Source organism: Dryobates pubescens, chromosome 17 (assembly GCF_014839835.1).
Source record: "Dryobates pubescens isolate bDryPub1 chromosome 17, bDryPub1.pri, whole genome shotgun sequence".
NCBI lineage: Eukaryota > Metazoa > Chordata > Aves > Piciformes > Picidae > Dryobates > Dryobates pubescens.
The window spans coordinates 10306791-10332322 of record NC_071628.1 but is presented as its reverse complement, the minus strand read 5'-3'; the positions used below and the strand labels follow the sequence as shown (position 1 = coordinate 10332322).

Below are 25532 nucleotides of genomic sequence, written 5' to 3'. Positions count from 1 at the left end.
GCTGGGGCCCGGAGCGCAATAAACAGCTGAAACGGACCCGCCTCCGAGCGCTGCTTCCGCCACGACTGCCATGGGCTCGGAGGCGGCGGCGCTGCTGGAAGCGGCGGATTTCGCGGCCAGAAAGCACAAGGGGCAACGGCGCAAGGACCCCGAGGGCACCCCCTACATCAACCACCCCATCGGTGCGGAACCCACCGACATCCCCGACCCAGCGGCTCCATCCGCCAAGGCACCGCGCCTGGCTCCTGGGGCCGCCGCTGCCCCGGGGCGCTGCTTGTCTTCGAGAGACAGCCCCTGGGGCTCCACTCCGCGGTTGAGCATTTGCCGTCCTCCCGGAATCCTCCATCCCGGCTTCGGAGGGAGCCAGGTCCCCTCGCAGCTCTCCCGTGTCCCTCCCGCTCCCGTGTCCCTGCCGCCCGATTGGCGTCTGAACCCCCGAGTACCTTCCGCTCCAGGAAGAGAACTCTCCACCTCCCCTCGGGATGGTCCCCGCATTGTTGCTCTGCCCACGGGAGCTGCTGCTATGCTCACTATTCCCTGTCCCCTCAGCCCCATACCCTGGCTGCCACCCCCCAGGACCTTGTGCCTGCCCCAGCCTCGGTCTTACACCCTGCATGACATGCCCATGGGATGCATCATCCCGGGTGGGTCCCTGGCACCCCTCCCTGCCTGATGCCAACCAGCCAGCCCTGGGAGCTCCTTGCTCCTGCTCTGTACCCCCATACCCCTCTCTCTGGGTCGCAGGTGTAGCCCGGATCCTGGCCCACGAGGCTGGTGTGACTGACATCGTCGTGCTGCAGGTAAATCCCAGCCCTGTCCTGCTCCCTGCTGCAGGGAAGGCCTGGCCAGGGACCCCCACCATCCCCTGCTTGCCCCAGGCCGCCCTCCTGCACGACACGGTGGAGGACACGGACACCACGCTGGCAGAGATTGAGGAGCAGTTCGGGCAGGAGGTGAGCGGGGTGGTGGCAGAGGTGACAGACGATAAGACACTGCCCAAGATGGAGCGAAAGCGGCTGCAGATCGAGCACGCCCCGGGGAGCAGCCCCCGTGCCAAGCTGGTCAAGCTGGCAGACAAGCTCCACAACCTGCGTGACCTCAACCGCTGCACCCCGGAAGGTACAGCCTGTAGCAGGGCAGCACCGGCACCACGGGGAGGGCCTTCCGGGACTGCCGCTCCGCCTGCGAGCGCCAGGCGGGATCCTGCTCCCTGCTGTGGCAAAGCCCCGGTGCCCGGCCACAGCTGCTCTGAGCCTGGGCCGGTTGCAGACGGCTGGGAGAAGTGGGAGGGGAGGAGGAGGCCTCCCGGTGCTCGGTGGGTGCCGGTGTTTCGCTCGGCCGAGCCCGGCTGGCTTTCGGGCACTGCCTTCCACTCAGCCCAGCTCTGCGGGCATCACCCCGGCTCCGCTAGCCCCGGTGGCCAGCCCTGGGCCGGACGTGACGTGTCCCCGCCCTGTGCCCGCAGGGTGGTCGCCGGAGCGCGTGCAGGAGTACTTCCGGTGGGCGGCGCAGGTGGTGGTCGGCCTCCGCGGGACGAGCCCGGCGCTGGAGGCCGCGCTGCAGCGGCTCTTCCAGGAGCGCGGCCTGGCGCTGGAGCCGCCGGCCGCGCCCGGCCGTGGCTCCGGGTCCGGCGAGGAAGGCCGGGAGCCAGGGGCGGGGCGCGTGGGTCAATAAACGTGCGCAGAGCTAAGCGTTCCGTGTCTTCCGTCGCCGGGCACTTCCGCCGGGGGAGCCGCGGCCGCCTTCCGCCGGCCCCGCGGCCGCCCTCGGGTGTTCCGGGGGTCGCCCTGCTGCCCATCTCTACGCCATGGCCTTCGCCGGCCGCCGCGACGTGCCCGAGCCGCCCGACTTCGGCATCCTGAAGCGGCTGGCGCGGGACCAGCTCATCTACCTGCTGGAGCAGGTCCGGGACGACGGCTGGCGGCGAGCGGGGAATGGGCTGGGCTCTGCCCGGGCGGGCGGCGGGCGGGGGTGAGGCCGGGCTCAGGTCCCGGAGGGATCCTGCGCCGCGAGTTGGTGGTTGAAGAGGCAGTGGGATCGGGGAGTGGTCTCGGGCGGGGGAGGTAAGGAGGAGGTATGCCTGGGAGAGGCCCGGTACCAGCAGCTCGGCCCCGGGACCACTGTCAGGGGCAGCCGATAGGTCGCCGGCCCCATGCTCCGTCTGCCCTCAGCTTCCCGGGAAGAAGGACCTGTTCATCGAGGCTGATCTGATGAGCCCTCTGGACCGCATCGCCAACGTCTCGATCCTGAAGGTACGGCCGGGCCCGGGGTGGGCAGGTGCCCACTGCCCGCGCTGCCCACCCACACTCCGGCCTCTCCCCGCAGCAACACGAGGTGGACAAGCTGTACAAGGTGGAGAGCCGGCCGGCCCTCAGTGCCAGCGACCAGTGAGTGCCCCCGCAGCGCGGCACCCGGGCTGCCCGCGGCCGGGCAGCGGGGTTTGAAGAGCAGGGGGCAGGAGGCGGGGAACAATGCCGCTTCCTGCTCAGGGTTTGGCTGTGCTGGCCCGGATGGGTTACAGAGCAGAGCTGCTGAGAGAAGGGGCCAGGAAAGGGTCTCTCACTCCTCTCCATCACTCTGATGTAGGTTCTGCTTCCTTGTCCGGCCGCGCATCAGGACAATGAGATACATTGCTGGTGAGTGCATCTCTGTGTCACCTGCTCTCAGTGGGTGATGTCTCTGCCCCGCGCTGAGCTTTGGCCTGTGGGGCCCCTTCCTGCATGGCCTGGGAAATGACACTTGGGGAATGGTTTAGGCATGGCCACAACCTTGGCAGACAGACCCTGTGCCCAGAGTTTCTCTCTGTACCTGAGGTATTTTGGGTCATGTGAGATGTGCGACTCTGGACCTCATGATATAGGGGGACTTGTGCTGGTTCAGGCCTTTGCAGACCCCACATGTTTTTTGTCCACAGATATCATCAATGCTGATAAGATGTCAGGGAGGAGTAGGAAGTACAAGATTATCTTCAGCCCCCAAAAGGTTGGTCTCCCTCTCTGGAGATGCTCAAAACCTGCCGGGATGCATTCCTGTGTGATCTGGTATAGGTGACCCTGCTCCAGCAGGGGCTTGGACTGGATGATATTTCAAGGTCCCTTCCAGCCCTTAACATTCTGTGACCCCACTCTGCCACTGCATCAGTGCCTGCTTGGCCTTCATGCATTCCACCCCTTCTACAGGTACCAAAACTTTTCCATTCCTAACCCAGAAATGTTTGGTGCTACCCAAGTATTCTGGTTGCCTGGGAATGAGCTGATCTTTCCTGTCTGCAAGAGAGTTGTTTCTTCTGCCTGTCTGGGCCCTGAGGCTCTTTCCTTCTCTTCCAGTTTTATGCTTGTGAGATGGTGCTGGAGGAAGAGGGAGTCTTTGGTGGTGAGTAGAGCTGTGGTGCATCCTCCTGCCCCTCCCTGAGGATTGTTTCTGCTGAGGCCTGAGTAATTGTCACCTCTGTTCCAAACCTAGATGTCACTTGTGATGAATGGTCCTTCTACCTGCTCCCCCTGGATGAAGACATCATCAGCATGGAGCTGCCTGAGTTCTTCCGTGACTATTTCCTGGTCAGTGGGGCGCTGCTGTGGGATGTGGCCCTGGGGGGTGGCACCTTCCCCTCACTGGCTGTTGGATTTGGGACAGAAGAGTTGTGTTTGGAGAGCCAATGTGCAATGTCCTGCTCATCTCCTCAGCCCTCACTGTAGGCTTTTCTCTGCTGTCCTGGGTGGCTTTTGCTGGGGGTGGCTGCTGTGATGGGCTGTGATGCCTCCACTACTCCTTCTCCTCCCTCCTAAACAGCTTTGTGGGATCCTGGCATGTTCTTGGGCGTGTTCCTCTGGGAAGTGCTATGCCCAGGGCCTGCTGGTCCATCTCTGTCCCCAGCCCATCTCCAGCAGCCATTTCCCAGCGAGCCTGCCTGCCCAGAGTGGCTCCCCAGTGTCCCATTGTCCCTGCAGGAGGGAGATCACCGCTGGATCAACTCCGTTGCTCGGGCGCTGCAGTTGCTGAGTTCCCTCTATGGCCCTTTTGGCAAAGCCTACGGCATCGGCCGGTGTGCCAAGGTACAGCTGTGCTGCTGGGCTCAGCCAGGGCATGGGGAGACCCTCTGGCCCTCTAAGGGTGCAGCTTGCAGAGGATCAGATCAAATACGCAGCAGCACATCCCCGTAGAGGTAGCACTGTACTGCTGCCACTTCCCAGGCAGCTCTGGGGGCTTAGTAGGTTGGCAGGGAGCCTCTGTCACGTGGCATCCTGTGTCTGTAAAGGTGACACTGCACTGCTGCCTCTTCCAGGCAGCTCTGTGGGTAGGTTGGGGTGGGGCTCTGCCATCCTGTGTCTCCCAGCATGTGGCGTGTGCCACGGCAGTGTCTGCTGATAGCTGGGGTGCCACGCAGCACCTCATGCCCTGGAGGGGAAGAGCTTGTGCCAAGCCTGGGTTAGCTGTGGTTGGTTGGCCACATGGGATGCTCTGGCTGGCACATTATGGCAGGATGGGAGGGGCTGGCTCTGGGGCAAGCTGCAGCCCTTGATGGGGGGCCTGGGGCTGCTCCCCCAGGCTGTGGCACACTCTGCCCGTTGCAGATGAGCTACGAGCTGTGGCGGGATCTGGAGGAGGAGAGTGAGGGCGAGGGCCAGGGCCGGAAGCCTGAGATTGGGAACATCTTCCTCATGGACAGAGGTAGGCTGGGAGAGGTCTGGGCTGGCAGCTCATCTGGAGGCCCATCCCCCAGCGAATGGGGCAGGCAGAGCCCGAGCAGGCAGTGGGCAGCTGGAGCAGGAGGGCAGCCTGGGCACTGACTCTCGTTGCAGACACAGACTACGTGACAGCGCTGTGCTCCCAGGTGGTCTACGAGGGACTGGTGGACGACACCTTCCGCATCAAGTGCGGTAGGTCACTGGGGGAGGGCATGGGGTGGCACTTCCTCCACACAGCGAGTCTCCAGGGTCTGTGCCCGCTGTTGCCAGCCCCTGGGTGGGCCTGCTGCAGCCAGGGCTGTTCCCATGGCTCAGCTGCTGCGTGGGGGGCTGCAGAGGGCCCCTGTTGGGTGGGCATCCCCCGTTCCTGCTGCCTTTTGCAGCAGGGCCAGCATGTGCTGGGGTGGCAGGGGCAGAGCGGCTCCTCGTCTTTCTCTGCAGGGAGCGTGGATTTCGGGCCAGATGTCACCTCTTCTGACAAGAGCATTAAGGTGCTGCTCAATGCCCAGGACAAAGTGAGTCCTCACGTGCCTTGGGGGAATCAAGTGCCCCAGTGGCATCAGGAGGAGGCCGAGCAGGTTTTTCCTCCTCTAAGCCCAAGCAGGCAGCAGTGGGCACTGCTGGGCTTCGGGGTGCAGACTGGCGTGGGTCGGGGCGTGGGGACTTGAGAAGCACGGTCTGCAGGCACCGCTGGGCTCCCAGTCCCTGCTGCAGGCTGCCAGCCTGCGTGTGGGGGCACCAGCAGGGACTGCACCTCGTCTCGCTGCTGCCAAGCGCCGGCTCCGAGCGCTGGGGGCCGCGGCCGGGCTGGCACGGGGGCCGTGCGGAGGCCGGTACCAGCCCTGCCGCCCGCAGGTCTTCAGCCAGATCCGGAACGAGCACTTCTCCAGCGTCTTCGGCTTCCTGAGCCAGAAGTCCCGGAACCTGCAGGCGCAGTACGACGTGAGTGCCAGCCCCTGCGCGCCCTGCCGGCGGGGCACCCACCCCGCCCTGCCCCCGCCGCCCGCTCACCCCTCTGCCCGCTCGGCTGCCCGCAGCGTCGCCGGGGCATGGACATCAAGCAGATGAAGAACTTCGTCTCCCAGGAGCTGAAGGGACTGAAGCAGGAGCATCGCCTGCTGAGCCTGCGTAGGAGCTGGGGCAGGGGCGTGGGGAGGCCCTCAGCTGCTGCTGCGGGTGCCAGGACTCACAGCGAAAGCGGGGAGGGGGGAAGGGCTCTGCTGGGTCCCAGGAGGGTCAGGTGGCCTGAGCATTGGGCAGGGGGGCAGAGGCCATTGGGGTGTGCAGGAGTCTGCAGTAGGGCTGGGGGTACATGAGATGTGCAGAGCCTGTTGCTCCTCCAAAGCAGCCACATGCCACAGTGAGGCCACGGCTACAGTACTGGGTCCTGTTCTGGGCTCCCCAGGTCAAGAGAAACAACTACTGGAGAGAATCCAGTGGAGGTTCTGAAGATGCTGAGGGGCCTGGAGCATCTCTGTGAAGAGGAAAGGCTGAGAGCCCTGGGGCTGTTGAGCCTGGAGAAGAGCAGCCCCAGAGGGGATCTGCTTAATGCTCAGCAAGAGATAAAGGGTTGGGGAACAAGAGAATGGGGCCAGACTCTTGTCAGTGGTGCCCAGGGACAGGACAAGGGGCAACAGGCACAAACTGAGGATGAAGTTCTTTGGTGTGAGGCTGCTGGAGTCCTGGAGCAGGCTGCCCAGAGAGGTTGTGGAGTCTCCTCTGGAGAGCTTCCAAACCCACCTGGCCATTGTGATCCTGGGCAAGCTGCTGTGAGTGCCCTGCTTTAGCAAGGGGTTTGGACTGGATGATCTCCAGAGGACCCTTCCAACCTCCACCATGCTGGCATTCTGTGGTCTCTCTTGGCTGTACAGATATTGGTGCCTGCGAGTCTATCATGAAGAAGAAAACCAAGCAGGACTTCCAGGAGATGATGAAGGCTGAACACTGTGAGTGCTGCTCCCTGCCACACATCTACTGCTACCCTCATCCCAATCCTTGTTCCCTCCCCCTGTGCTCTGACCCACAGCCCCAGGGCCAGGCAGCCTCACACCCAGGTGCCCCCTGTGTGACCACAATCCCTCTATCCTTGGGGTCATTAACAAAGTCAAACCCCATCCTCAGAGGGATGGTGTGCGGTGAGAGGTCCAGCAGTGCACATCTGCCCTGTTCCCTGGAGCTCAGGGAGGGAGGCTGAGTCCTGAGCCTGGCTTCAGAGTACTGCAAAGAGCCTAGGGGTGGGTGCAGTGACACTGCCTCTCCCCTACCACAGTGCTGCTGGAAGGCTTCGACATCCGGGAGAGCACCAGCTTCATTGAGGAGCACATCGACCGCCAGGTGAGGCCTGCTGGCGCATCAGCAACAAGCTCTTCTCCTGGAGGGTTGTCAAGGCCTGGCCCAGGCTGCCCAGAGCAGGGGAAGCCCCATCCCTGGAAGGGTTATAAAGAGTGGAGATGTGGTGAGATTGAGCGAAGAGTGGAGAAAGAGTGGAGATTTGGGGAGATTGGACGTGGCACTTGGTGCCATGGTCTAGTTGTGAGGTCTGTTGGGACAGGTTGGACTTGATGATCCTTGGGGTCTCTTCCAACCTTAGTGATACTGTGATACTGTGCTGAGGGACATGGTTTGGTGGTGAGCTAGCAGTGCTGGGGGCATGTTTGGAGTTCATGATCCAGAAGGTCTCCTCCACCCAAACTGTTCTCTGATTCTGCTGCTCCAGCCACCCTGCCCCGCTGCAGGGAGCTTGGCTCAGCTCCTGCTCCCATACAGGTGTCCCCCATTGAGAGTCTGCGCCTGATGTGCCTCCTGTCCATCACAGAGAACGGTGAGGTGCCTGGCTGCGCTGGGCAGGGACGGGTGGCACCGGGGCCTTGGCACAGAGCTCACCCCACCGCTCCCCACAGGTCTCAACCCCAAAGACTACCGCTCCCTGAAAACCCAGTACCTGCAGGTGAGTATCTGGGGCTCACAGCAGAGCAGGCATTGGGTTTGGCTGGGCTTCCCCTCCCTGGTGCTGTTTACCGTGAGGCAGCAGGCAGCTTCCATGGGCAGCGTGCGAGCCCGGAGCTCTACCCACCCTTGTCCTTTGCCTTTGGGCTTGCTCTGGTTGCTCTGGAAGCCCTCTGCTGTGAGGCCAGGCTGAGAGCTGGGGATTGTTCTTCCTGGAGAAGAGAAGGCTCCAGGGAGACCTGGTGGCCTTTCAGTGCTCTGAGGGACTGATGGAAAGCTGGGGACAGGCTTTGAGCAGGGCCTGTTGTGGCAGGACAAAGGGTGATGACCTGAACTAATAGAGGGAGATTCACACTGGAGAGAAGGGAAAATGCTTGACACTGAGGGGGGTGAGACCCTGGCCCAGGTTGCCCAGAGAGGTGGGAGATGTCTTATCCCTGGACCCATTCCAGCTCAGGTTGTTTGGGACTCTAGTTGCAGATGTCCCTGCTGGCTGCAGAGGTTAAAGTGGATGAGCTTGAACGGTCCCTTCCCAACAAATCCAGTCTTTGATTCTGTGACTGTACCTCCTGATGGAGGAGGCACCAGCACCCTGCCACCTGCCTATGCTGGCAGCAGGGGCTGTCCCTGACCCAGCTGCCCCCCTCCCAGAGCTATGGCCCTGAGCACCTCCTGACCTTCCACAACCTGAAGCGCATTGGGCTGCTGACCGAGCAGGCGGCGGGGGACACCCTGACGGCCGTGGAGAGCAAAGTCAGCAGGCTGGTGACCGACCGTGCCGCAGGTGAGAGCCAGCCCGCTGCCCCCATGGGGTCCTTGGGCCCTCACCTCCCCCTTGGGAGCTGCTGCAGAGCCAGGTGAAAGCTGTGGGCACACAGAACTTCCCCAGGCACGCTGTCACCTGGGCAGTGGGCTCTGCCCATGGGGGTGGCAGCGCTGGCACCACTGCCCGTTCTAGAGGCAGCAGCTCTGCCCAGCCTGCAGCTGTGACCAATCCAGAGGCTCTGAGCCACTTTGTGTCCTCTATTCCAGGGAAGATCACAGATGCCTTTAATTCCTTGGCAAGGAAGAGCAATTTTCGAGCCATAAGCAAGAAGCTGGGGCTGGTACGTCCTCGGCAGGCTGTGTTCCCCCTGCTGCCTGAACAGCTCTGGTCAGTCTGTCCCTCTGCCCAGCTCTCCAGGCATGGCACCCTGTGTGGCACAGGGGCAGAGCTGCTGCTCCAGACAGCTGAGAGGCAGCTCCCCCTGGGCAGGGGCTCACTGGGGGCCTTCTGGTCTACCCACCCTTGGCCCCCCAGTGCAGCAGAGAGCTGGGTGCTCCAGGGGTGCAAATGATTTGGTGATTTTAGGATGTTTCTGGCCCTCCCATGCACAGCCCAGCCAGGCTGTGTGGGCTCAGGGTGGCAGGGCCAGGGAGGCAGAAGCTCTGAGCTCTCTTTAGCTGTCTGCAGCCCTGGGGAGTCGGTGAAGTCCCGAGCAGGCTGGTCCCATACCCACACCTCTGCAGATCCCACGGGTGGATGGAGAGTATGACCTGAAGATGCCTCGGGACATGGCATATGTGTTCAGCGGGGCCTACGTCCCCCTCAGCTGCAAGATCATTGAGCAGGTGAGCCTCCCTGGAGCTCAGGAGCACCCTGAGCCTGCTCCTCCTGCCAGAGGCTCTGCTGCAGGTCTCTCAGCTGGGGACCTCCCTCGGGCTGGGCCTGACCCCTTGCACCATCCTTCAGGTGCTGGAGCGCCGAGGCTGGCTGGGCCTGGAGGAGGTCGTGCGGCTGCTCAACGGCAACGAGTTTGCGGTCTCAGGTAGGGAGGAGGTTGAGGTGGCTCCAGTGCCTGGCTGGGGCTGGTGGGTCCCACAGCTCTGTGCCCTCTCACCCAGACAGCACCGTGGAGGACAACCCCGCCTGGGACTCCCAGCGCATCATCCTCGCTGTCTTCCTGGGCGGCTGCACCTTCTCTGAGATCGCTGCTCTTCGGTTCCTGGGGAAGGAGAGAGGTGGGAGCAGCACCCAGGGGGAGCTGCAGGCTTGGGGGGGGGGGGCATGGAGGCTTGGGGGTGATCCTGTAGTAACGGTATGAATGCCAGAGGGGCTGTACTCGGTGCCAGAGCACCTGGAGCCCCTGGGGACGATGAGATCCATGGGAACTCTCACCTGCTGCTCCCCAGGAACAGCCCTGCTCACCCCCACAGCTCTGCCCCACCGCACCACGTTGGGACGCTGATGGGGCTGGCAGGACGCTGATGGTGCTTCTCCCCAGGGTTCAAGTTCATCTTCCTGACCACGGCCATCACCAACAGCAGCCGTATGATGGAGGCCATGATCGAAGCTAAGGCGTGATGCCAGGCAGGCCTGGCCAGGGCAGGGCAGGGCTTCACCGAGGGAGACCCACCGTTCCCCTGTACCAATAAACATCTCTGCCTCTATGCTTCCGTCTCGGCCTGGCAGCCTGTGGCGAGGGCGACAGGAGAGCAGGGAGGGAGTCCCGGGGCCGCGGCTCCGCCGGTGCCGTTCCCGGGGCGGCCCACGCGCGGTCACGTGGCCTCTATGAAACACGCGCCGCGGAGCGCCGTTGGCTGCGCCAGCGCCGCCGGATGTGATTGGCTAGAGGCGCCGGGAGCTTTTCGCTTCCATTGGCTGGAGGCAGGCTTGGGGCGGGGTCAGAGCGGCGGTTATGGGTAGGGCCGCGGTGACGTAGGCGCTGGCTGTGCGCGAGGCCAGTTTAAATCAGAGACGGGAGGCGACAGTGGAAAAGTTGTCGCGACTGGAGCCGCAGTAACTGGAGCTATTGAGACAGAAACGCCCCACGGATCGCCTGCCGGGAGCGGAGCCACCATGAACAAGGCCGCCACAAGGAAGAGGTGTGGAGCCCTGGGGGGGAAAACCGGGACAGGGCAGTGGGGAGGGGGACCTTGGGATGAGGTGGGCGACCCCTGGGGAACCTAGGGTGGGGAACAGGAGGACCCGGAACGGGATGAGCTGGGAGAGAAGCGATGGGGTCCCGGGACAACTGGGGCGGCAGGGCAGGCTCTGGGTGGGGCAGTGCGGCGGCACCGCGAGGTGCGGACCCAGACAGGCAGATGGGAACAGGACAAGCAGGTGGCGGGGCGGACCCGGGAAGCGGGACAGAAAGCGGCGGAGGCAGGCGGCCAACAGTCCTGGTCCCGGTCCCCGCCCGGCGGCGGCTGATGTTCGTTGGGTGCCGGTGCTCTCAGTGAGGTGCTGGCGGCCGAGGTCGTGGCGGTCCTGACCGAAGCCATGGCGACGCTGCGGGACATCTGGGAGGAGATCGGAATCCCGGAGGAGCAGCGCCTGGAGCGTACCCGTACGGCCAAAAAGCACATCCAGGTGAGGGGCAGGGGGTGCGCGGAGCAAGGGGGGCCCGGGCCCGCTGCTGAGCCCCTTTGGCTGCAGCCGGCCCCTCTTGGCTCCTGAGCCGTGAGTCTGGCCATGAGTACAGACTCGGCTGGGTCTAGCAGGAGCTCCCAGGGTATTGCTGCACCTCTGCCCTCATCCCCCTTCTGCTGGCCACCTCACACTGCCCTTCTTTCATGTGTCCCCTGGAGTTTCTCTAGCTGTGTTTCCCCTGCCCTGCCTTCTCTCTCTGCACGTCCCCTTCTTGCTCCCCAGCCCTGTCCTAACCACCCCTGTGTCCCAGGAGCTCCTGGTTGAGATGGTGGAAGAGGAGGAAGGTCTGAAGGCACGTCTTCTGAAGAGCATTGAGCTGTGTCAGCAGAAGCTTCACAGTCTCTGCAAGGAACTGCAGCTGGAGCCCTTGGAGGTAAAGTATTGAAGTATTTGCTTGGCACTCCTAGGATCCTGCTGGCACAGCCTTGTGCTGCCTGGCCCGTCCCTGGGTATCTTGGTGGCACCAGAGCTCCCAAAGCACACATCTGTTCTAAGCCACTTTTCCTGGTGCCTGGTGGAGCTCTGTGGCTGCTGGCAGGGCAGGCAGTGGGAGATGGCTGTGTGCAGACCGGGAGTCTCGTTTTGTGTGGGGCTGCTGAGTTTGTACCTGCCTGGGGAATGCCTTGGTCAGACCTGGGGGTGGTGCTCCAGGTCGGCAGGAAGCCTCCAAAGGTGCCTCAGGCCTGCAGGCGGAGGAGGAGAGGGCTGATTCCTGTGCTTTGGCAGACAGAGGAGGAAGGAACCATTCTGGAGAGAGAGAAGAGCCTGCGGACCCGTGTGGAAGTGCTGCTGAAGCAGAGGAGGGACAGGAAGGAGGAGCTGAAGAACCTGCAAGAGCAGGAGCAAGACCTGTGTGACCTCCTCTGCACCGCTCCGTTCTCCATCGACGCCAAGGCCGTGCCCAGCCTGGAGCAGCTGGATCGCTATCGGCGCCACTTGGCCTCCCTGGCTGCTGAGAAAGTAAGGGGCAAGGGGGGAGGTGCCACCAAGGCTGGCATGCGTGGCACTGACTGGCTCCTAACCCCGCTGCTCACCTCAGGAGCGAAGGCAGGAAGAGTTTGTCCGCAGCAGGCGGCAAATCATCCTCCTGATGGAGGAGCTGGACCACACTCCAGACACCAGCTTTGAGCAGGACGTGGTGGATGAGGATGTGGAAGCCTTCTGCTTGTCCACAGACAACCTTGCAGCCCTGCAGGAGCTGCTGCGCCAGGTACCTTGGCACGCTGAGGCCGTGGGTGGGTGCTGGCAGGAGCTGGCCTGGCGATGGAAGGAGCAGCTGCTCAGCTTGCAGGCAGCCTGTGCTCAAATGCCTTCTGGGCAGCTCTGCCAGGATCTTCTCACTCCAGGTCAGTACCTGAAGGGGACCCACAGCAAGGCTGGGGAGGGACTGTTCAGGGCCTGTGCTGAGCTTCCTCCTCCTGTGGGTGGTGAGACACTGGAAGAGGTTGCCCAGAGCTGAGGCTGGGGCCCTGTGCCTGGAGACATTCAAGACCAGAGCTGATGTGGCCCTGGGCAGCCTGATCCGGTTGGAGGTGTCCCTGCTGCCTGCAGGGGGGTTGGGCAAGAGGGCCTCTGAGGGTCCCTTCTGGCCCCATGCTAACTGTGAACAGAGGAAGAGGAGCTGTGGGCTGTGCTGGCAGCAGAGGGAAGGTGCTGCTGGTGCCCCCAGGCCAGGCTGGCCGCCCCTGAGCCCTGCTCTCCCCCTGCAGCTGGAAGCTCGGCGGGCGCTGAACGAAGCTGCGTGCGCAGAGCTGCGCTCCAGGATCAAGATGCTCTGGGAACGGCTGCAGGTCCCTGTGGAGGAGAGAGAGTCCTCTGCAGTGCACGTGCCTGGGTGCAGAGCCAGGACCAGGAAAGCTGTAAGGCCCTTCCTGTGCCTTGGGAGGGGAGCGGGGGGGAGCCCTGGGCTCAGCGCTCCTCTTGGTTGAGCCCCAGGGGAGGAGAAGCTTCCCCGCAGTCTCCTCACAGCAGGAGGGTTGCTCTGGAAGGCTTCTGAAGCTCATTTCCACCCCAAAGCCTTCCTTGATTCTAGGAAGCCAGCAGGCCAGATCCTGTCCTCCCAAGGGGAGCAGCTGGGGCTTGGTTGGCTCAGCTGCCTCGTCTTGGAGGCTTGTGCAGAGACTAAATCCTGGCCTGCTCCTGCTTGTGCTGCCCTCTCTGAGGCTGTGCTCTGGTGCTGTTGGCAGCTGCAGCTGGAAGTGGAGCATCTGGAGGAGCTGAAGCTGCAGAACATGAAGGCTGTGATTCAGGCAGCCCGGGCAGAGCTGGCTGACTACTGGGACAGATGCTGCTACAGCCAGGAGCAGAAGGAGGCCTTCAGCCCCTACTACGATGGTGAGTGCTGGCTCTGCCTGCTCCTGGAGCCCCACAAGCAGCTGCAGGCTGCCCAAGAGCCACAGGGACCCCCAGTGCCTCTCCAGCCTGCTGTTGTCTGCTCTCCAGAGGACTACACAGAGACCCTGCTCGAGCTCCATGACACCGAGGTGGTGAAGATGAAGAACTACTATGAAGCACACAAAGATCTGTTTGAGGCTGTCCAGAAGTGGGAGCAGAGCTGGAATCTGTTCCTGGAGCTGGAGGTATTGTCTGGGCAGGAATGTGCCTGGCTGAGGGCTAGGTCAGAGCAGTGCCTGTCTCTGCTCCCACCTGCAGCAGGCTGCGGGGAAAGGCCAGGGAAGGGGCCCTGGGAAACCAGGGTGGATTGGTGAGGGCATGGGGTGCTGCACCCTGCTCCCTGGTGAGGTTTGGGGGGTGGGGGACTTGCTGCAGCCCCTCTGTCCTGTGCTGCACTGCCAGAGGGTGGTGTGTTGGGTCGTGTGCTGACCTCCCTCCCTTGGCAGAGGAAGGCATCTGACCCCAGCCGCTTCACCAACCGTGGGGGGAGTCTGCTGAAGGAGGAGAAGCAGCGCTCCAAGCTGCAGAAGGTGCTTTCCAAGGTAGGCTGAGCCCTGGAGCAGAAGCTGTAGTCCTGGCCAGGCCTGTGCAGCGCTGAGCGAGGGGAAGCACAGCGCTGGGAGCCAGCAAGGGCTGTCTGTGCGTGGAGATGGCCACGGTGTGGAGGGCCTCCTCTCCTCCCCACCCTTGTGTCCTCACCAGCTACAGGATGAGCTGGAGAAGAAGATCCAGGCCTGGCAGCAGGAGCACCAGACTGTTTTCCTGGTGAAGGGGCAGCAGTTCATGGAGCATGTGAAGGCGCAGTGGCAGCTGTACCACCAGGAGAAAGAGAAGGAGAAGCAGGAGAGGGTGAGTGTGGAGCCGAACCTGCCGCTCTGGGGAGCTTGTTCCGTACCAGGCACTGGTGTGTCAGGGGCCCTGCCCTGCCCAGGGAGGGGGAACTGCCCCAGGGGCTGCCCCAAACGCTGCCTGGGGCTCCTGTTGCTGTCACTGTCCGTGGGGTCCCCTCTGGCCTGGTGTGCACTGCTGTCGGTGTCTGTGGGTGCTGAGCCCCTTCCCTGGCCCCAGCTGTGCCAGAGGCACAGCCCTGCATACCTGTAAAGCAGAACCTGCTGCTGGGCTGTGCTGGCACAGCACTGCTCCCTGCTGGGGTTCCAAGCTCAATTCTCTCTGCAGCAGCTGAAGAGGAGCCGTGAGACTGAGGCAGAGATGATGTTTGGCAGCACCCCGCGGACGCCCAACAAGCGCCGGGTGCTCGGCCCCCACACGCCTGGCAAAGTAAGGAAGGTAAAGCTCCTTGTGCCAGGTGCTAATCACTGTGCCCAGGATGGAGACATGTTTAGGGTTGCCCTGGCACTGTGCAGGGATGCAGGAATAGTTCAGGGCCACAGAACCACAGAGTCCCAGACTGGTTTGGGTTGGAAGGAGCCTTTTGACCTCATCCAGTCTTAACCTCCCTGCATCCCCCGGGGACTTCTGCATAGAGCAGCTTGCTCATGGCCCCACACAACCTGAGCTGGAGGGGTGAGAGTGATTGAGGTTGGAGAGTCCCCTCTGGGCATCCTGGCCCAGGTTCTCCCTACTCTGAAATATTTCTTCATTCTCTCTGGTCTGAATGTCTCTCTTTTTACTTCAAAGCATCACCCAGAAGCAGGGAAAAGGCCCAGGCTGCGGTTTGCTCTGTTGTCCCTGAGTGCAACTATCTGGGACTCCCACCCTGGCTTCCCTGGCACAGTGCAGCTGCCAGGTTCCTCCCCCTGTGACACTGTCCTCTTCTCTTTTCCTTAGCTTAATGGCACCTCCATCTGCACCCCCAACAGCACCGTCCGCTCTGTTTTGGGGCAAACCACCTGCTACTCGCCCTTGTCACGGCTGCCACCTTCTGGAGGCAAGGTAAGGAGACGGTGAGCTGGGACAGCACAGCTCCAGCTGCTGCCATGCTGGACTTTGCTGGCTCCCCTCCCTGTTTGTCCCCATCCTGGCCAGATGCTTTTGGGGAGCTGAGGGAGAAGGGGAGTGTAACAGCAGTGTTTGGGAACATTCCTCCTGTGCTGGAGCCCTGTCACTGTTCCTCTGTGCCAACCCTGCAGCTTGGAGGACCTTCCAGCAGTGGGTGTGATGCTGGACGGCTCTGGGACCAGAACTGGACTCTGGAGGGCTCCTGGTGCTTGGCCCCGCTGTGCCGCGGGCAGCTACACCAGCGCAGCTCTCCCAGCCCTGCCGGCTGCCTGCGCCCCACCTGAGCCCAGCTTCTCCCCACAGCTCAGGCCACCTCGGACCCCTGGCCCCATGACCCCGAAGACGCCCCGGCCTGGCTACAGGGAGCAGAACAAGGAGAACGTGGCCCAGCAGCACGGCAGCACCCTGAGCGGTGGGTGCCCCCCCACAGCCCCTGCCCAGCAGAGCCTCAGCGTTAGCTCTGTGCCCGGCACCTATTCTGCCTTTGCGGTAATTCACCTCTCCTACCCTCACCTCCTGACCCTGGGTGGCACAGGGGCTGTGCCCCCTGCTCCCCGGGCCCCCTACAGGCCTCTGCAGCCACCTCCCTGGAAGTGAGGTGTGGGGCTGAGGCTGGTACTGCTGCTGCCACACAAGCCCCGTGGGGCCAGGCACAGGCAGGAGGGCAGTGCTGGGGTGGGGGCCAAATCCCAGCCCTGGGCTGGGGCGGAGCCCTGCAGCAGCTCTGCTCTCCCCAGCTGAGTCTGTCTCTAGCTGCTCCAGAGAAAGCTCTCCTTGCCCCTGATGTCTGAGTCACCTGTGGAGGTGTGGCCCAGGAGTGGTGATGCTCTCCAGGGCTCAGCATGGTGGCTTGGGTGGGTCGCCGGCAGTGCTTTGTTCTTTGTCCCTGTTTTACTAAGCCTCTGGAAGAGGAGGGCAAGGGTCCCCTCCCCACCCCCCTTGCCTGGAGCAGCTTTTTCTTGCTGCCTGCGCTCACTCGTTGCATGCCCAGACCCCATTCTGCCATTGTCCCTTGGAGCTGAGTCTGTGAAGAGACCCCAGCCTCTGTCCCTCCTCTCCCACCCCTCGCTATGGTGCTGCTGCTTCCCCACGCCAGCTCTGTCCCCTCATCACCCTCTCCCCCTTCTTGTCTCCACAGCGTGAACTTTCCAAGGCATCCAAGGCTGACAGCATCCTGAACTCCACTGCTACCACTGCCTTCTGCCGCGGCGCTGCCGCCTCCAGCTGCCCCTAGCCGCCGGGAGTGGCTTCGCAGGCAGAGCTCAGGCAGCTGCCGCCGGGGCCCTGGGCTCAGCCCGGCTCCAGGCAGGGCACGCTGCTGAGGGACCCCACGCCAGCTGGAGGGATGGGGAGGCCTGGGGGGGGGGCTTTCTGAAGCAGGCCACTTCATCTATGGCAAGCAAGAGCTGTTTTATATAAGTAAATATTGTAGAAAATAAATGTTTTAGAAAAATAATTTAATAAAGGTTGTAATCAGTGTTCCCAGCCTGGCTCCTGCCTCTCCTTCACACGGGTGGGGCCTGCACTGGGCTCCTCCTCCCCCTCAGCCATGTCTCTGCCCTTAGTAGCTCAGGCTCTGCTAGCCTCAGGGGTGCCAGGTGTTGTGTGCCCCCCCACCACCCCACCCCTTGCAGCCTTCACTTTCTCTAGCTGGCACTGCCAGGGCTCCAGGGGGGCACAGCTTGCCTACCCGCTCTTTCACACACCCCACTGTGTGGTCTGGGTCCTGCCCTGCATTGCCCACATGCTCCTCCCCTCCTTTGTGTGCCCACACTGTGAAATACTCATCATGGGGGCTGGTGCCACCCTGGGATTAGCCCCAGCTTGTCCCTTCATGGGATCCCTGTGCTTGCTTGCAGGCTCAGGGCCAAACCCTTTGCTGTCACCACGCTGGTGGTGGCTCAGCACTGCCCTGAAAAGCTGTGCCAGTCACCACACAGTGACTGCAGGACCACAAGGATCCCCTCTCACATGTTGTGCCTGCTGTATACCAGCCTCCTCATGGCTGGGCACCAGGGCACCCTCCTCCTCTTGTGCCCCTGCTGCAGTCCCTGCAGCTGGGGGTACTGGAGAGCCAGGGCTTGGCAGCAGCACAAACTGGAGGGGGCTCAGTGAGAACTGCAGGTCACAGTGGGGCAGTGGAGTGTGGGAGGTGTCCATCTGTCTGTCCCTCTGTGCGTCTCCCCCCAGGCACGGGCAGCTTGGCCATGGCACCCTGGAGTCGGAGCAGCAGCCACGAGAGGTGGAGGCGTTGGGCGGTGTGCCCATGACAGCAGTGGCAGCTGGCGGGTGGCACTCGGCCAGCATCAGTGGTGAGAGGCTGTGCTGGGTGCAGGGGGTGGCCCCAGCAGGAACTGTCTTCTGTGACCCTGGTCGCAGGGGAGCTCAGTGCCACAGCGCTGTGCCATGGGTGGCTGGTGCCAGCGCCCCCGGAGCACACAGCCACTGCCAGGGAGGTTCAGGGCTGAGCTGTGCCCTGGGCCCCCCTGATGCTCTGCCCCCCTCAGAGGCAGGAGATCTCTACCTGTGGGGCTGGAACGAGTCCGGGCAGCTGGCTCTGCCCTGCAAAGCACTGGCAGAGGAGCAGGCACAGGCCCAGGACGCAGGTGAGGTGAGGGTGCTGCTGCTGGGGCTCCGAGCCTGGCAGGGCCTGGTCTCTCCCAGCAGCTGAGAGCTGGCTCTCCCCAGGGCAGGCCGAGGGGGCGCCGTGCCAGGAGCGGCCGGGGGCCGAGGCTGCTGCCTTCATCTCCATCCAGGCCCTGCCGGCGCTGCTGGACCTGCCCCGGCAGCCGCAGGTCAGCAGGGTCAGCTGTGGCTCCCGGCACACAGCTGCTGTCACACGTGAGTCCCTGCCAGGGGCACGGGCACCAGCCTGGCCCTGGCTGCTGCCTGGGAAGGGGAGGGGGGCAGCTGAGGCTGCAGGCTGATGGGGGCTGTCTGGTTTGCAGGAGGGGGTGAGCTCTACACCTGGGGCTGGGGTAAGTGATGCCAACCCTCCAGGAGCAGCTTTTGTCTTCTGCTTCCTGCTGGGGGCTGCAGGGCTCAGGGCACAGCACTGTCCCCTGTCCTGGCTGAAGCTGTTTGTAGCAGGGGACTCTCACCTGTCTTCCCTCCCTGGCAGAGCACCTGAGGAGCTGGTGCAGAGGCCCCAGCCCCTGTGGCACCTGCAGGGAAAGAGAGAGCGCTGGGATAGAGGGACAATGCCAACTCTCATTAAGCAAGTACCTGGCAGCTGAGAGGGGTACAGGCAGAGAAGGTGGGGTGCAGACCCAGGACAGGATTGTTTCCTGGGCTGCTAGCATCCACTGCCCGGTCCTGTTGAATTTTTCCATCAGCTAACAGCCCCCAGTCCTTCTCCTCGAGGTAGGTGAGGGGCTCCCTCCTCCCCTCCCCTCCCCTCCCCTGGCATCATAGGTGCTGTGCCATTTCTCCCCAGCCCCTACAGACAGAGTGTTCCATGAGCTTCCTTTCTTAGTTCTCTGCTGTATGAGTTAGAAAGCAAAGTCAGGGTTGGACAAGAGCTTGTATCAAAAGAGAACCTGTTCCAAGAGCAGGTGAAAAACTCCCACCACTCACCCACCTACTGGAATAAGAAGGTCCCACCTGAAAACACAGAAGGTGGTGTGTGGGCCCTGGGTCCCTGTGCTGGAGGCAGGAGGAGGGCAGGGGCAGGCTCTGCCCCTGCACCCCTGCTGGCAGAACCCCCCACTCTCTCTGCTCCCAGGGATGAGGCAGGCAGCCCCCCCGGGAGGATCTGGTCCAGTTTAGCCCCCTCCCTGGTGAGCAGGGCTGGCAGCTTGGAGCTGGGCTTTGGCCCCAGGGGTGCTAAGGAGAGGCGAGGGCCAGGCTGGGAACACTGAGTGCAACCTTTATTAAACTGTTTCTTTTTAAACATTTGTTTTCTACAGCACGGGCTCATATAAAACAGCTCTTGCTTACCAGAGAGGAAGTGCTCTGCTGCTCAAGCCCCTCAGCTCCCCCACCCAGGATCCCCAGCCCTGCAGCTAGGGAGGGGTCCCTCGCAGCAGCATGCCCCGGCAGAGCCCAGCGCCCCAGAGCTGCCTGAGCTCTGCCTGCGCGGCCACTCCCGGCGGCTAGGGGCAGTCAGTGGTAGCAGTGGAGTTGAGGACGGTGTCGGACGTTGATGCCTTGGAAAGTTCACGCTGTGGAGAGAAGCAGGGGGAGAGGACAATGAGGGGACAGAGCTGGTGTGGGGAAGCAGCAGGAGCTCCTGGGGACGGCAGGCTGCTCCAGGCTTCCCCCAGGTCTTGCTTCAGAAGAGGGCAGGAAAAAGTGTTAAATGTCAAGTAGGTGAGAAAAACTTGGAGCATCGGGACAAAGAAGGGAACAGCCCCAGGCTGTCCCTCCCCCCTGCTGCTAGGCAGCTACCCTGGGAAGAACCAGAGGGGTAGAGCTGGGAAGGCACCTTGCAAGCTCCTCCAGTCCAAGCCCCTGGAGGCAGCAGAGACATCTGCAACTAGAGCAGGTTGCTCAGAGCCCCAAACAACACCGAGGTGCAGGCACAGCCCTGCTGAGCCTCGGAGAGCATTACCACCCTCAGGCTCAGAGCCCGTGCTTGTCTCAGCCCCACACCTTGCTTCAAGGGCCTGGCTATAGAGCCTTCTGTGGTGCCCGGGGAGCAAGGGGCACAGCCCCTGTGCCACCCAGGGTAAGGAGGTGAGGGTAGGAGAGGTGAATTACCGTAAAGGCAGAATAGGTGCTGGGAACAGAGTTAACGCCGAGGCTCTGCTGGGCAGGGGCTGCGGGGGTCCACCCACGGCTCAGGGTGCTGCCGTGCTGCTGGGCCATGTTCTCCTTGTTCTGCTCCCTGTAGCCAGGATGGGGCATCTTTGTGGGGATGGAGCTAGGGGTCTGAGGTGGCCTGAGCTGTGGGGAGAAGCTGGGTTTAGGGAGAGCACAGGAAGCAGGCAGGGATGGGGGCTTCACACTGATTTTGCACAGCAGAACCAAGAATCCAGACCCCTCCAGAGGCCAGTTCTGAGGCCCAGAACTCTCCCCAAATCCCTGCAGAGAGCCAGGGCAGCTTCAGACCAGTCCCCATCCAGGGCAGTGTGCTCAGCTCCCATCAGTGTGCCAGCCTGGCAGAAAGAGCTTTACCTTCCTTACTTTGCCAGGCGTGTGGGGGCCGAGCACCCGGCGCTTGCCAGGCATCAGCGAGGTGCTGCCATCCACTGCCTCAGTCTCACGGCTCCTCTTCAGCTGCTGCAGAGAGAATTGAGCTTGGAACCCCAGCAGGGAGCAGTGCTGTGCCAGCACAGCCCAGCAGCAGGTTCTGCTTTACAGGTATGCAGGGCTGTGCCTCTGGCACAGCTGGGGCCAGGGAAGGGGCTCAGCACCCACAGACACCGACAGCAGTGCACACCAGGCCAGAGGGGACCCCACGGACAGTGACAGCAACAGGAGCCCCAGGCAGCGTTTGGGGCAGCCCCTGGGGCAGTTCCCCCTCCCTGGGCAGGGCAGGGCCCCTGACACACCAGTGCCTGGTGCGGAACAAGCTCCCCAGAGCGGCAGGTTCGGCTCCACACTCACCCTCTCCTGCTTCTCCTTCTCTTTCTCCTGGTGGTACAGCTGCCACTGCGCCTTCACATGCTCCATGAACTGCTGCCCCTTCACCAGGAAAACAGTCTGGTGCTCCTGCTGCCAGGCCTGGATCTTCTTCTCCAGCTCATCCTGTAGCTGGTGAGGACACAAGGGTGGGGAGGAGAGGAGGCCCTCCACACCGTGGCCATCTCCACGCACAGACAGCCCTTGCTGGCTCCCAGCGCTGTGCTTCCCCTCGCTCAGCGCTGCACAGGCCTGGCCAGGACTACAGCTTCTGCTCCAGGGCTCAGCCTACCTTGGAAAGCACCTTCTGCAGCTTGGAGCGCTGCTTCTCCTCCTTCAGCAGACTCCCCCCACGGTTGGTGAAGCGGCTGGGGTCAGATGCCTTCCTCTGCCAAGGGAGGGAGGTCAGCACACGACCCAACACACCACCCTCTGGCAGTGCAGCACAGGACAGAGGGGCTGCAGCAAGTCCCCCACCCCCCAAACCTCACCAGGGAGCAGGGTGCAGCACCCCATGCCCTCACCAATCCACCCTGGTTTCCCAGGGCCCCTTCCCTGGCCTTTCCCCGCAGCCTGCTGCAGGTGGGAGCAGAGACAGGCACTGCGCTGACCTAGCCCTCAGCCAGGCACATTCCTGCCCAGACAATACCTCCAGCTCCAGGAACAGATTCCAGCTCTGCTCCCACTTCTGGACAGCCTCAAACAGATCTTTGTGTGCTTCATAGTAGTTCTTCATCTTCACCACCTCGGTGTCATGGAGCTCGAGCAGGGTCTCTGTGTAGTCCTCTGGAGAGCAGACAACAGCAGGCTGGAGAGGCACTGGGGGTCCCTGTGGCTCTTGGGCAGCCTGCAGCTGCCTGTGGGGCTCCAGGAGCAGGCAGAGCCAGCACTCACCATCGTAGTAGGGGCTGAAGGCCTCCTTCTGCTCCTGGCTGTAGCAGCATCTGTCCCAGTAGTCAGCCAGCTCTGCCCGGGCTGCCTGAATCACAGCCTTCATGTTCTGCAGCTTCAGCTCCTCCAGATGCTCCACTTCCAGCTGCAGCTGCCAACAGCACCAGAGCACAGCCTCAGAGAGGGCAGCACAAGCAGGAGCAGGCCAGGATTTAGTCTCTGCACAAGCCTCCAAGACGAGGCAGCTGAGCCAACCAAGCCCCAGCTGCTCCCCTTGGGAGGACAGGATCTGGCCTGCTGGCTTCCTAGAATCAAGGAAGGCTTTGGGGTGGAAATGAGCTTCAGAAGCCTTCCAGAGCAACCCTCCTGCTGTGAGGAGACTGCGGGGAAGCTTCTCCTCCCCTGGGGCTCAACCAAGAGGAGCGCTGAGCCCAGGGCTCCCCCCCGCTCCCCTCCCAAGGCACAGGAAGGGCCTTACAGCTTTCCTGGTCCTGGCTCTGCACCCAGGCACGTGCACTGCAGAGGACTCTCTCTCCTCCACAGGGACCTGCAGCCGTTCCCAGAGCATCTTGATCCTGGAGCGCAGCTCTGCGCACGCAGCTTCGTTCAGCGCCCGCCGAGCTTCCAGCTGCAGGGGGAGAGCAGGGCTCAGGGGCGGCCAGCCTGGCCTGGGGGCACCAGCAGCACCTTCCCTCTGCTGCCAGCACAGCCCACAGCTCCTCCTCCTCTGTTCACAGTTAGCATGGGGCCAGAAGGGACCCTCAGAGGCCCTCTTGCCCAACCCCCCTGCAGGCAGCAGGGACACCTCCAACCGGATCAGGCTGCCCAGGGCCACATCAGCTCTGGTCTTGAATGTCTCCAGGCACAGGGCCCCAGCCTCAGCTCTGGGCAACCTCTTCCAGTGTCTCACCACCCACAGGAGGAGGAAGCTCAGCACAGGCCCTGAACAGTCCCTCCCCAGCCTTCCTGTGGGTCCCCTTCAGGTACTGACCTGGAGTGAGAAGATCCTGGCAGAGCTGCCCAGAAGGCATTTGAGCACAGGCTGCCTGCAAGCTGAGCAGCTGCTCCTTCCATCGCCAGGCCAGCTCCTGCCAGCACCCACCCACGGCCTCAGCGTGCCAAGGTACCTGGCGCAGCAGCTCCTGCAGGGCTGCAAGGTTGTCTGTGGACAAGCAGAAGGCTTCCACATCCTCATCCACCACGTCCTGCTCAAAGCTGGTGTCTGGAGTGTGGTCCAGCTCCTCCATCAGGAGGATGATTTGCCGCCTGCTGCGGACAAACTCTTCCTGCCTTCGCTCCTGAGGTGAGCAGCGGGGTTAGGAGCCAGTCAGTGCCACGCATGCCAGCCTTGGTGGCACCTCCCCCCTTGCCCCTTACTTTCTCAGCAGCCAGGGAGGCCAAGTGGCGCCGATAGCGATCCAGCTGCTCCAGGCTGGGCACGGCCTTGGCGTCGATGGAGAACGGAGCGGTGCAGAGGAGGTCACACAGGTCTTGCTCCTGCTCTTGCAGGTTCTTCAGCTCCTCCTTCCTGTCCCTCCTCTGCTTCAGCAGCACTTCCACACGGGTCCGCAGGCTCTTCTCTCTCTCCAGAATGGTTCCTTCCTCCTCTGTCTGCCAAAGCACAGGAATCAGCCCTCTCCTCCTCCGCCTGCAGGCCTGAGGCACCTTTGGAGGCTTCCTGCCGACCTGGAGCACCACCCCCAGGTCTGACCAAGGCATTCCCCAGGCAGGTACAATCTCAGCAGCCCCACACAAAACGAGACTCCCGGTCTGCACACAGCCATCTCCCACTGCCTGCCCTGCCAGCAGCCACAGAGCTCCACCAGGCACCAGGAAAAGTGGCTTAGAACAGATGTGTGCTTTGGGAGCTCTGGTGCCACCAAGATACCCAGGGACGGGCCAGGCAGCACAAGGCTGTGCCAGCAGGATCCTAGGAGTGCCAAGCAAATACTTCAATACTTTACCTCCAAGGGCTCCAGCTGCAGTTCCTTGCAGAGACTGTGAAGCTTCTGCTGACACAGCTCAATGCTCTTCAGAAGATGCTTCTTCAGACCTTCCTCCTCTTTCACCATCTCAACCAGAAGCTCCTGGGACACAGGGGTGGTTAGGACAGGGCTGGGGAGCAAGAAGGGGACGTGCAGAGAGAGAAGGCAGGGCAGGGGAAACACAGCTAGAGAAACTCCAGGGGACACATGAAAGAAGGGCAGTGTGAGGTGGCCAGCAGAAGGGGGATGAGGGCAGAGGTGCAGCAATACCCTGGGAGCCCCTGCTAGACCCAGCCGAGTCTGTACTCATGGCCAGACTCACGGCTCAGGAGCCAAGAGGGGCCGGCTGCAGCCAAAGGGGCTCAGCAGCGGGCCCGGGCCCCCCTTGCTCCGCGCACCCCCTGCCCCTCACCTGGATGTGCTTTTTGGCCGTACGGGTACGCTCCAGGCGCTGCTCCTCCGGGATTCCGATCTCCTCCCAGATGTCCCGCAGCGTCGCCATGGCTTCGGTCAGGACCGCCACGACCTCGGCCGCCAGCACCTCACTGAGAGCACCGGCACCCAACGAACATCAGCCGCCGCCGGGCGGGGACCGGGACCAGGACTGCTGGCCGCCTGCCTCCGCCGCTTTCTGTCCCGCTTCCCGGGTCCGCCCCGCCACCTGCTTGTCCTGTTCCCATCTGCCTGTCTGGGTCCGCACCTCGCGGTGCCGCCGCACTGCCCCACCCAGAGCCTGCCCTGCCGCCCCAGTTGTCCCGGGACCCCATCGCTTCTCTCCCAGCTCATCCCGTTCCGGGTCCCCCTGACCCCCATCCTAGGTCCCCCCCCTCGCGGTGCCGGCACCGCCCACCGCATCCCAAGGCTCTCCCTCCCCGGTGCCCTGCCCCAACTCCCTTGCCGCGTCCTGGCTTCCCCGCCGCCCATTCTGCGTCCTGCCCACCCCGGTGCCGCACCTCTGCCTTGTGACGGCACTCCTCATGGTATCTCGGCTCCCGGTGCCGCTCCGCCGTGCCTTTCACTCTCGGTAGCTCCACTTACTGCGGCTCCCCTCCCGGCTCTGATTTAAACTGGCCTCGCGCACAGCCAGCGCCTACGTCACCGCGGCCTTGCCCACAGCCACCGCCCTGACCCCGCCCCAAGCCGGCCTCCAGCCAATGGAAGCGAAAAACTCGCGGCGCCTCTAACCAATCACGAGCGGCGCTGGCGCGGCCAACGGCGCGCCGCGGCTCGTGTTTGACAGAGGCCACGTGATCTGGTGTGGGTTGCGCCGGGAACGGGACCTGGGGAGCCAGCAGCAGGAGGCTGCTTCCCTGCTCTCCTGTCGCCCTCGCCACACGCTCCCCGTCGGGTTACAGCGCCAGGCCGAGCCGGAGGATTCAAGGTGTGGCCTCACCAGTGCCCACTACAGGGCCACAATCCTTGCCCTGGTCCTGCTGGCCACACCATTGCTGATCCAGGTCAGGATGCTGGTGGCCTTCTTGGCCACCTGGGCACATGCTGGCTCATCTTTGGCCAGCTGTTGATCAATACCCCCAAGTCTTTCTCTACTGGATCACTCTGCTCCAAGCCTGGAGCATTGGTGGGGTTGTTGTGACCCCAGAGCAGGATCCTCACACCACAAAACACGGCATGTAACCAGTAAGGCTTTATGTACAGCAAAGCACATCCCTGGACTACAAATGGCCATCTCCTGGC

General features: G+C 62.8%; 5 protein-coding genes across 6 annotated transcripts; 4 read left to right on the top strand and 1 right to left on the bottom strand.

The window, feature by feature from the left end:
- The first annotated feature begins 26 nt into the window (after positions 1–26).
- On the top strand, positions 27–1741 carry HDDC3 (HD domain containing 3). 2 transcript variants are annotated; one of them, XM_054169290.1, is made up of 4 exons: positions 27–182; positions 745–800; positions 879–1119; positions 1466–1737. In XM_054169290.1, exons 1-4 carry the CDS (start codon positions 71–73, stop codon positions 1672–1674), a joined length of 618 nt encoding a protein of 205 aa, XP_054025265.1. In that variant the 5' UTR covers positions 27–70; the 3' UTR covers positions 1675–1737. The 2 variants fall into 2 exon arrangements, with proteins under 2 accessions (XP_054025265.1, XP_054025264.1); XM_054169289.1 differs by lacking the exon at positions 27–182 and having other exon boundaries at positions 430–800; positions 1466–1741.
- On the top strand, positions 1709–9997 carry VPS33B (VPS33B late endosome and lysosome associated). The gene is given in 23 exon segments (XM_054169292.1): positions 1709–1903; positions 2172–2252; positions 2326–2387; positions 2587–2636; positions 2915–2982; positions 3327–3372; positions 3463–3557; positions 3948–4052; positions 4572–4668; positions 4800–4877; positions 5127–5200; positions 5541–5627; positions 5723–5813; positions 6557–6631; positions 6955–7019; positions 7452–7506; positions 7586–7632; positions 8283–8415; positions 8664–8737; positions 9141–9242; positions 9364–9441; positions 9443–9632; positions 9896–9997. Coding segments are annotated over 23 exon segments (1929 nt in total). The 5' UTR covers positions 1709–1807; the 3' UTR covers positions 9976–9997.
- A 432-nt stretch (positions 9998–10429) lies between these two features.
- Positions 10430–16690, top strand: LOC104307967 (protein regulator of cytokinesis 1). Its single transcript, XM_054169058.1, has 14 exons — positions 10430–10496; positions 10851–10983; positions 11294–11416; positions 11770–12003; positions 12083–12253; positions 12753–12902; positions 13230–13377; positions 13486–13622; positions 13884–13979; positions 14140–14286; positions 14614–14724; positions 15226–15330; positions 15700–15885; positions 16535–16690. The coding sequence occupies exons 1-14, from the start codon at positions 10471–10473 to the stop codon at positions 16628–16630; spliced, it is 1863 nt and encodes a 620-aa protein (XP_054025033.1). The 5' UTR covers positions 10430–10470; the 3' UTR covers positions 16631–16690.
- Positions 16691–17367: 677 nt separating this feature from the next.
- On the top strand, positions 17368–18436 carry LOC128898042 (RCC1 domain-containing protein 1-like). The gene is made up of 5 exons (XM_054169209.1): positions 17368–17381; positions 17587–17708; positions 17904–18013; positions 18090–18237; positions 18345–18436. Exons 1-5 carry the CDS (start codon positions 17368–17370, stop codon positions 18380–18382), a joined length of 432 nt encoding a protein of 143 aa, XP_054025184.1. The 3' UTR covers positions 18383–18436.
- A 996-nt stretch (positions 18437–19432) lies between these two features.
- On the bottom strand, positions 19433–24827 carry LOC104305813 (protein regulator of cytokinesis 1). The gene is made up of 13 exons (XM_054169208.1): positions 24791–24827; positions 24250–24382; positions 23817–23939; positions 23230–23463; positions 22980–23150; positions 22331–22480; positions 21856–22003; positions 21611–21747; positions 21254–21349; positions 20947–21093; positions 20515–20619; positions 20098–20283; positions 19433–19559 (listed from the first exon to the last, which is right to left on the bottom strand). The coding sequence occupies exons 1-13, from the start codon at positions 24814–24816 to the stop codon at positions 19491–19493; spliced, it is 1725 nt and encodes a 574-aa protein (XP_054025183.1). The 5' UTR covers positions 24817–24827; the 3' UTR covers positions 19433–19490.
- Between the last annotated feature and the right edge of the window lie 705 nt (positions 24828–25532).

What these genes read in the sequence shown, in the direction of transcription:
- HDDC3 (XM_054169289.1), top strand. Translation starts at nt 483, where the DNA reads ATGGTCCCCGCATTGTTGCTCTGCCCACGGGAGCTGCTGCTATGCTCA. An exon ending in CTGACATCGTCGTGCTGCAG is followed by an intron (nt 801 to 878) that starts GTAAATCCCAGC and finishes TGCTTGCCCCAG; the next exon opens with GCCGCCCTCCTGCACGACAC. An exon ending in CAACCGCTGCACCCCGGAAG is followed by an intron (nt 1,120 to 1,465) that starts GTACAGCCTGTA and finishes CTGTGCCCGCAG; the next exon opens with GGTGGTCGCCGGAGCGCGTG.
- LOC128898042 (XM_054169209.1), top strand. An exon ending in AGGACGCAGGTGAGGTGAGG is followed by an intron (nt 18,014 to 18,089) that starts GTGCTGCTGCTG and finishes TCCCCAGGGCAG; the next exon opens with GCCGAGGGGGCGCCGTGCCA. An exon ending in GCACACAGCTGCTGTCACAC is followed by an intron (nt 18,238 to 18,344) that starts GTGAGTCCCTGC and finishes TCTGGTTTGCAG; the next exon opens with GAGGGGGTGAGCTCTACACC.
- LOC104307967 (XM_054169058.1), top strand. Translation starts at nt 10,471, where the DNA reads ATGAACAAGGCCGCCACAAGGAAGAG. An exon ending in TGCAGCTGGAGCCCTTGGAG is followed by an intron (nt 11,417 to 11,769) that starts GTAAAGTATTGA and finishes GTGCTTTGGCAG; the next exon opens with ACAGAGGAGGAAGGAACCAT. An exon ending in CCTCCCTGGCTGCTGAGAAA is followed by an intron (nt 12,004 to 12,082) that starts GTAAGGGGCAAG and finishes TGCTCACCTCAG; the next exon opens with GAGCGAAGGCAGGAAGAGTT.
- LOC104305813 (XM_054169208.1), bottom strand. Translation starts at nt 24,816, where the DNA reads ATGAGGAGTGCCGTCACAAGGCAGAG. An exon ending in TGCAGGAGCTGCTGCGCCAG is followed by an intron (nt 22,481 to 22,979) that starts GTACCTTGGCAC and finishes CTCCCCCTGCAG; the next exon opens with CTGGAAGCTCGGCGGGCGCT. An exon ending in ATCTGTTCCTGGAGCTGGAG is followed by an intron (nt 21,350 to 21,610) that starts GTATTGTCTGGG and finishes CTCCCTTGGCAG; the next exon opens with AGGAAGGCATCTGACCCCAG.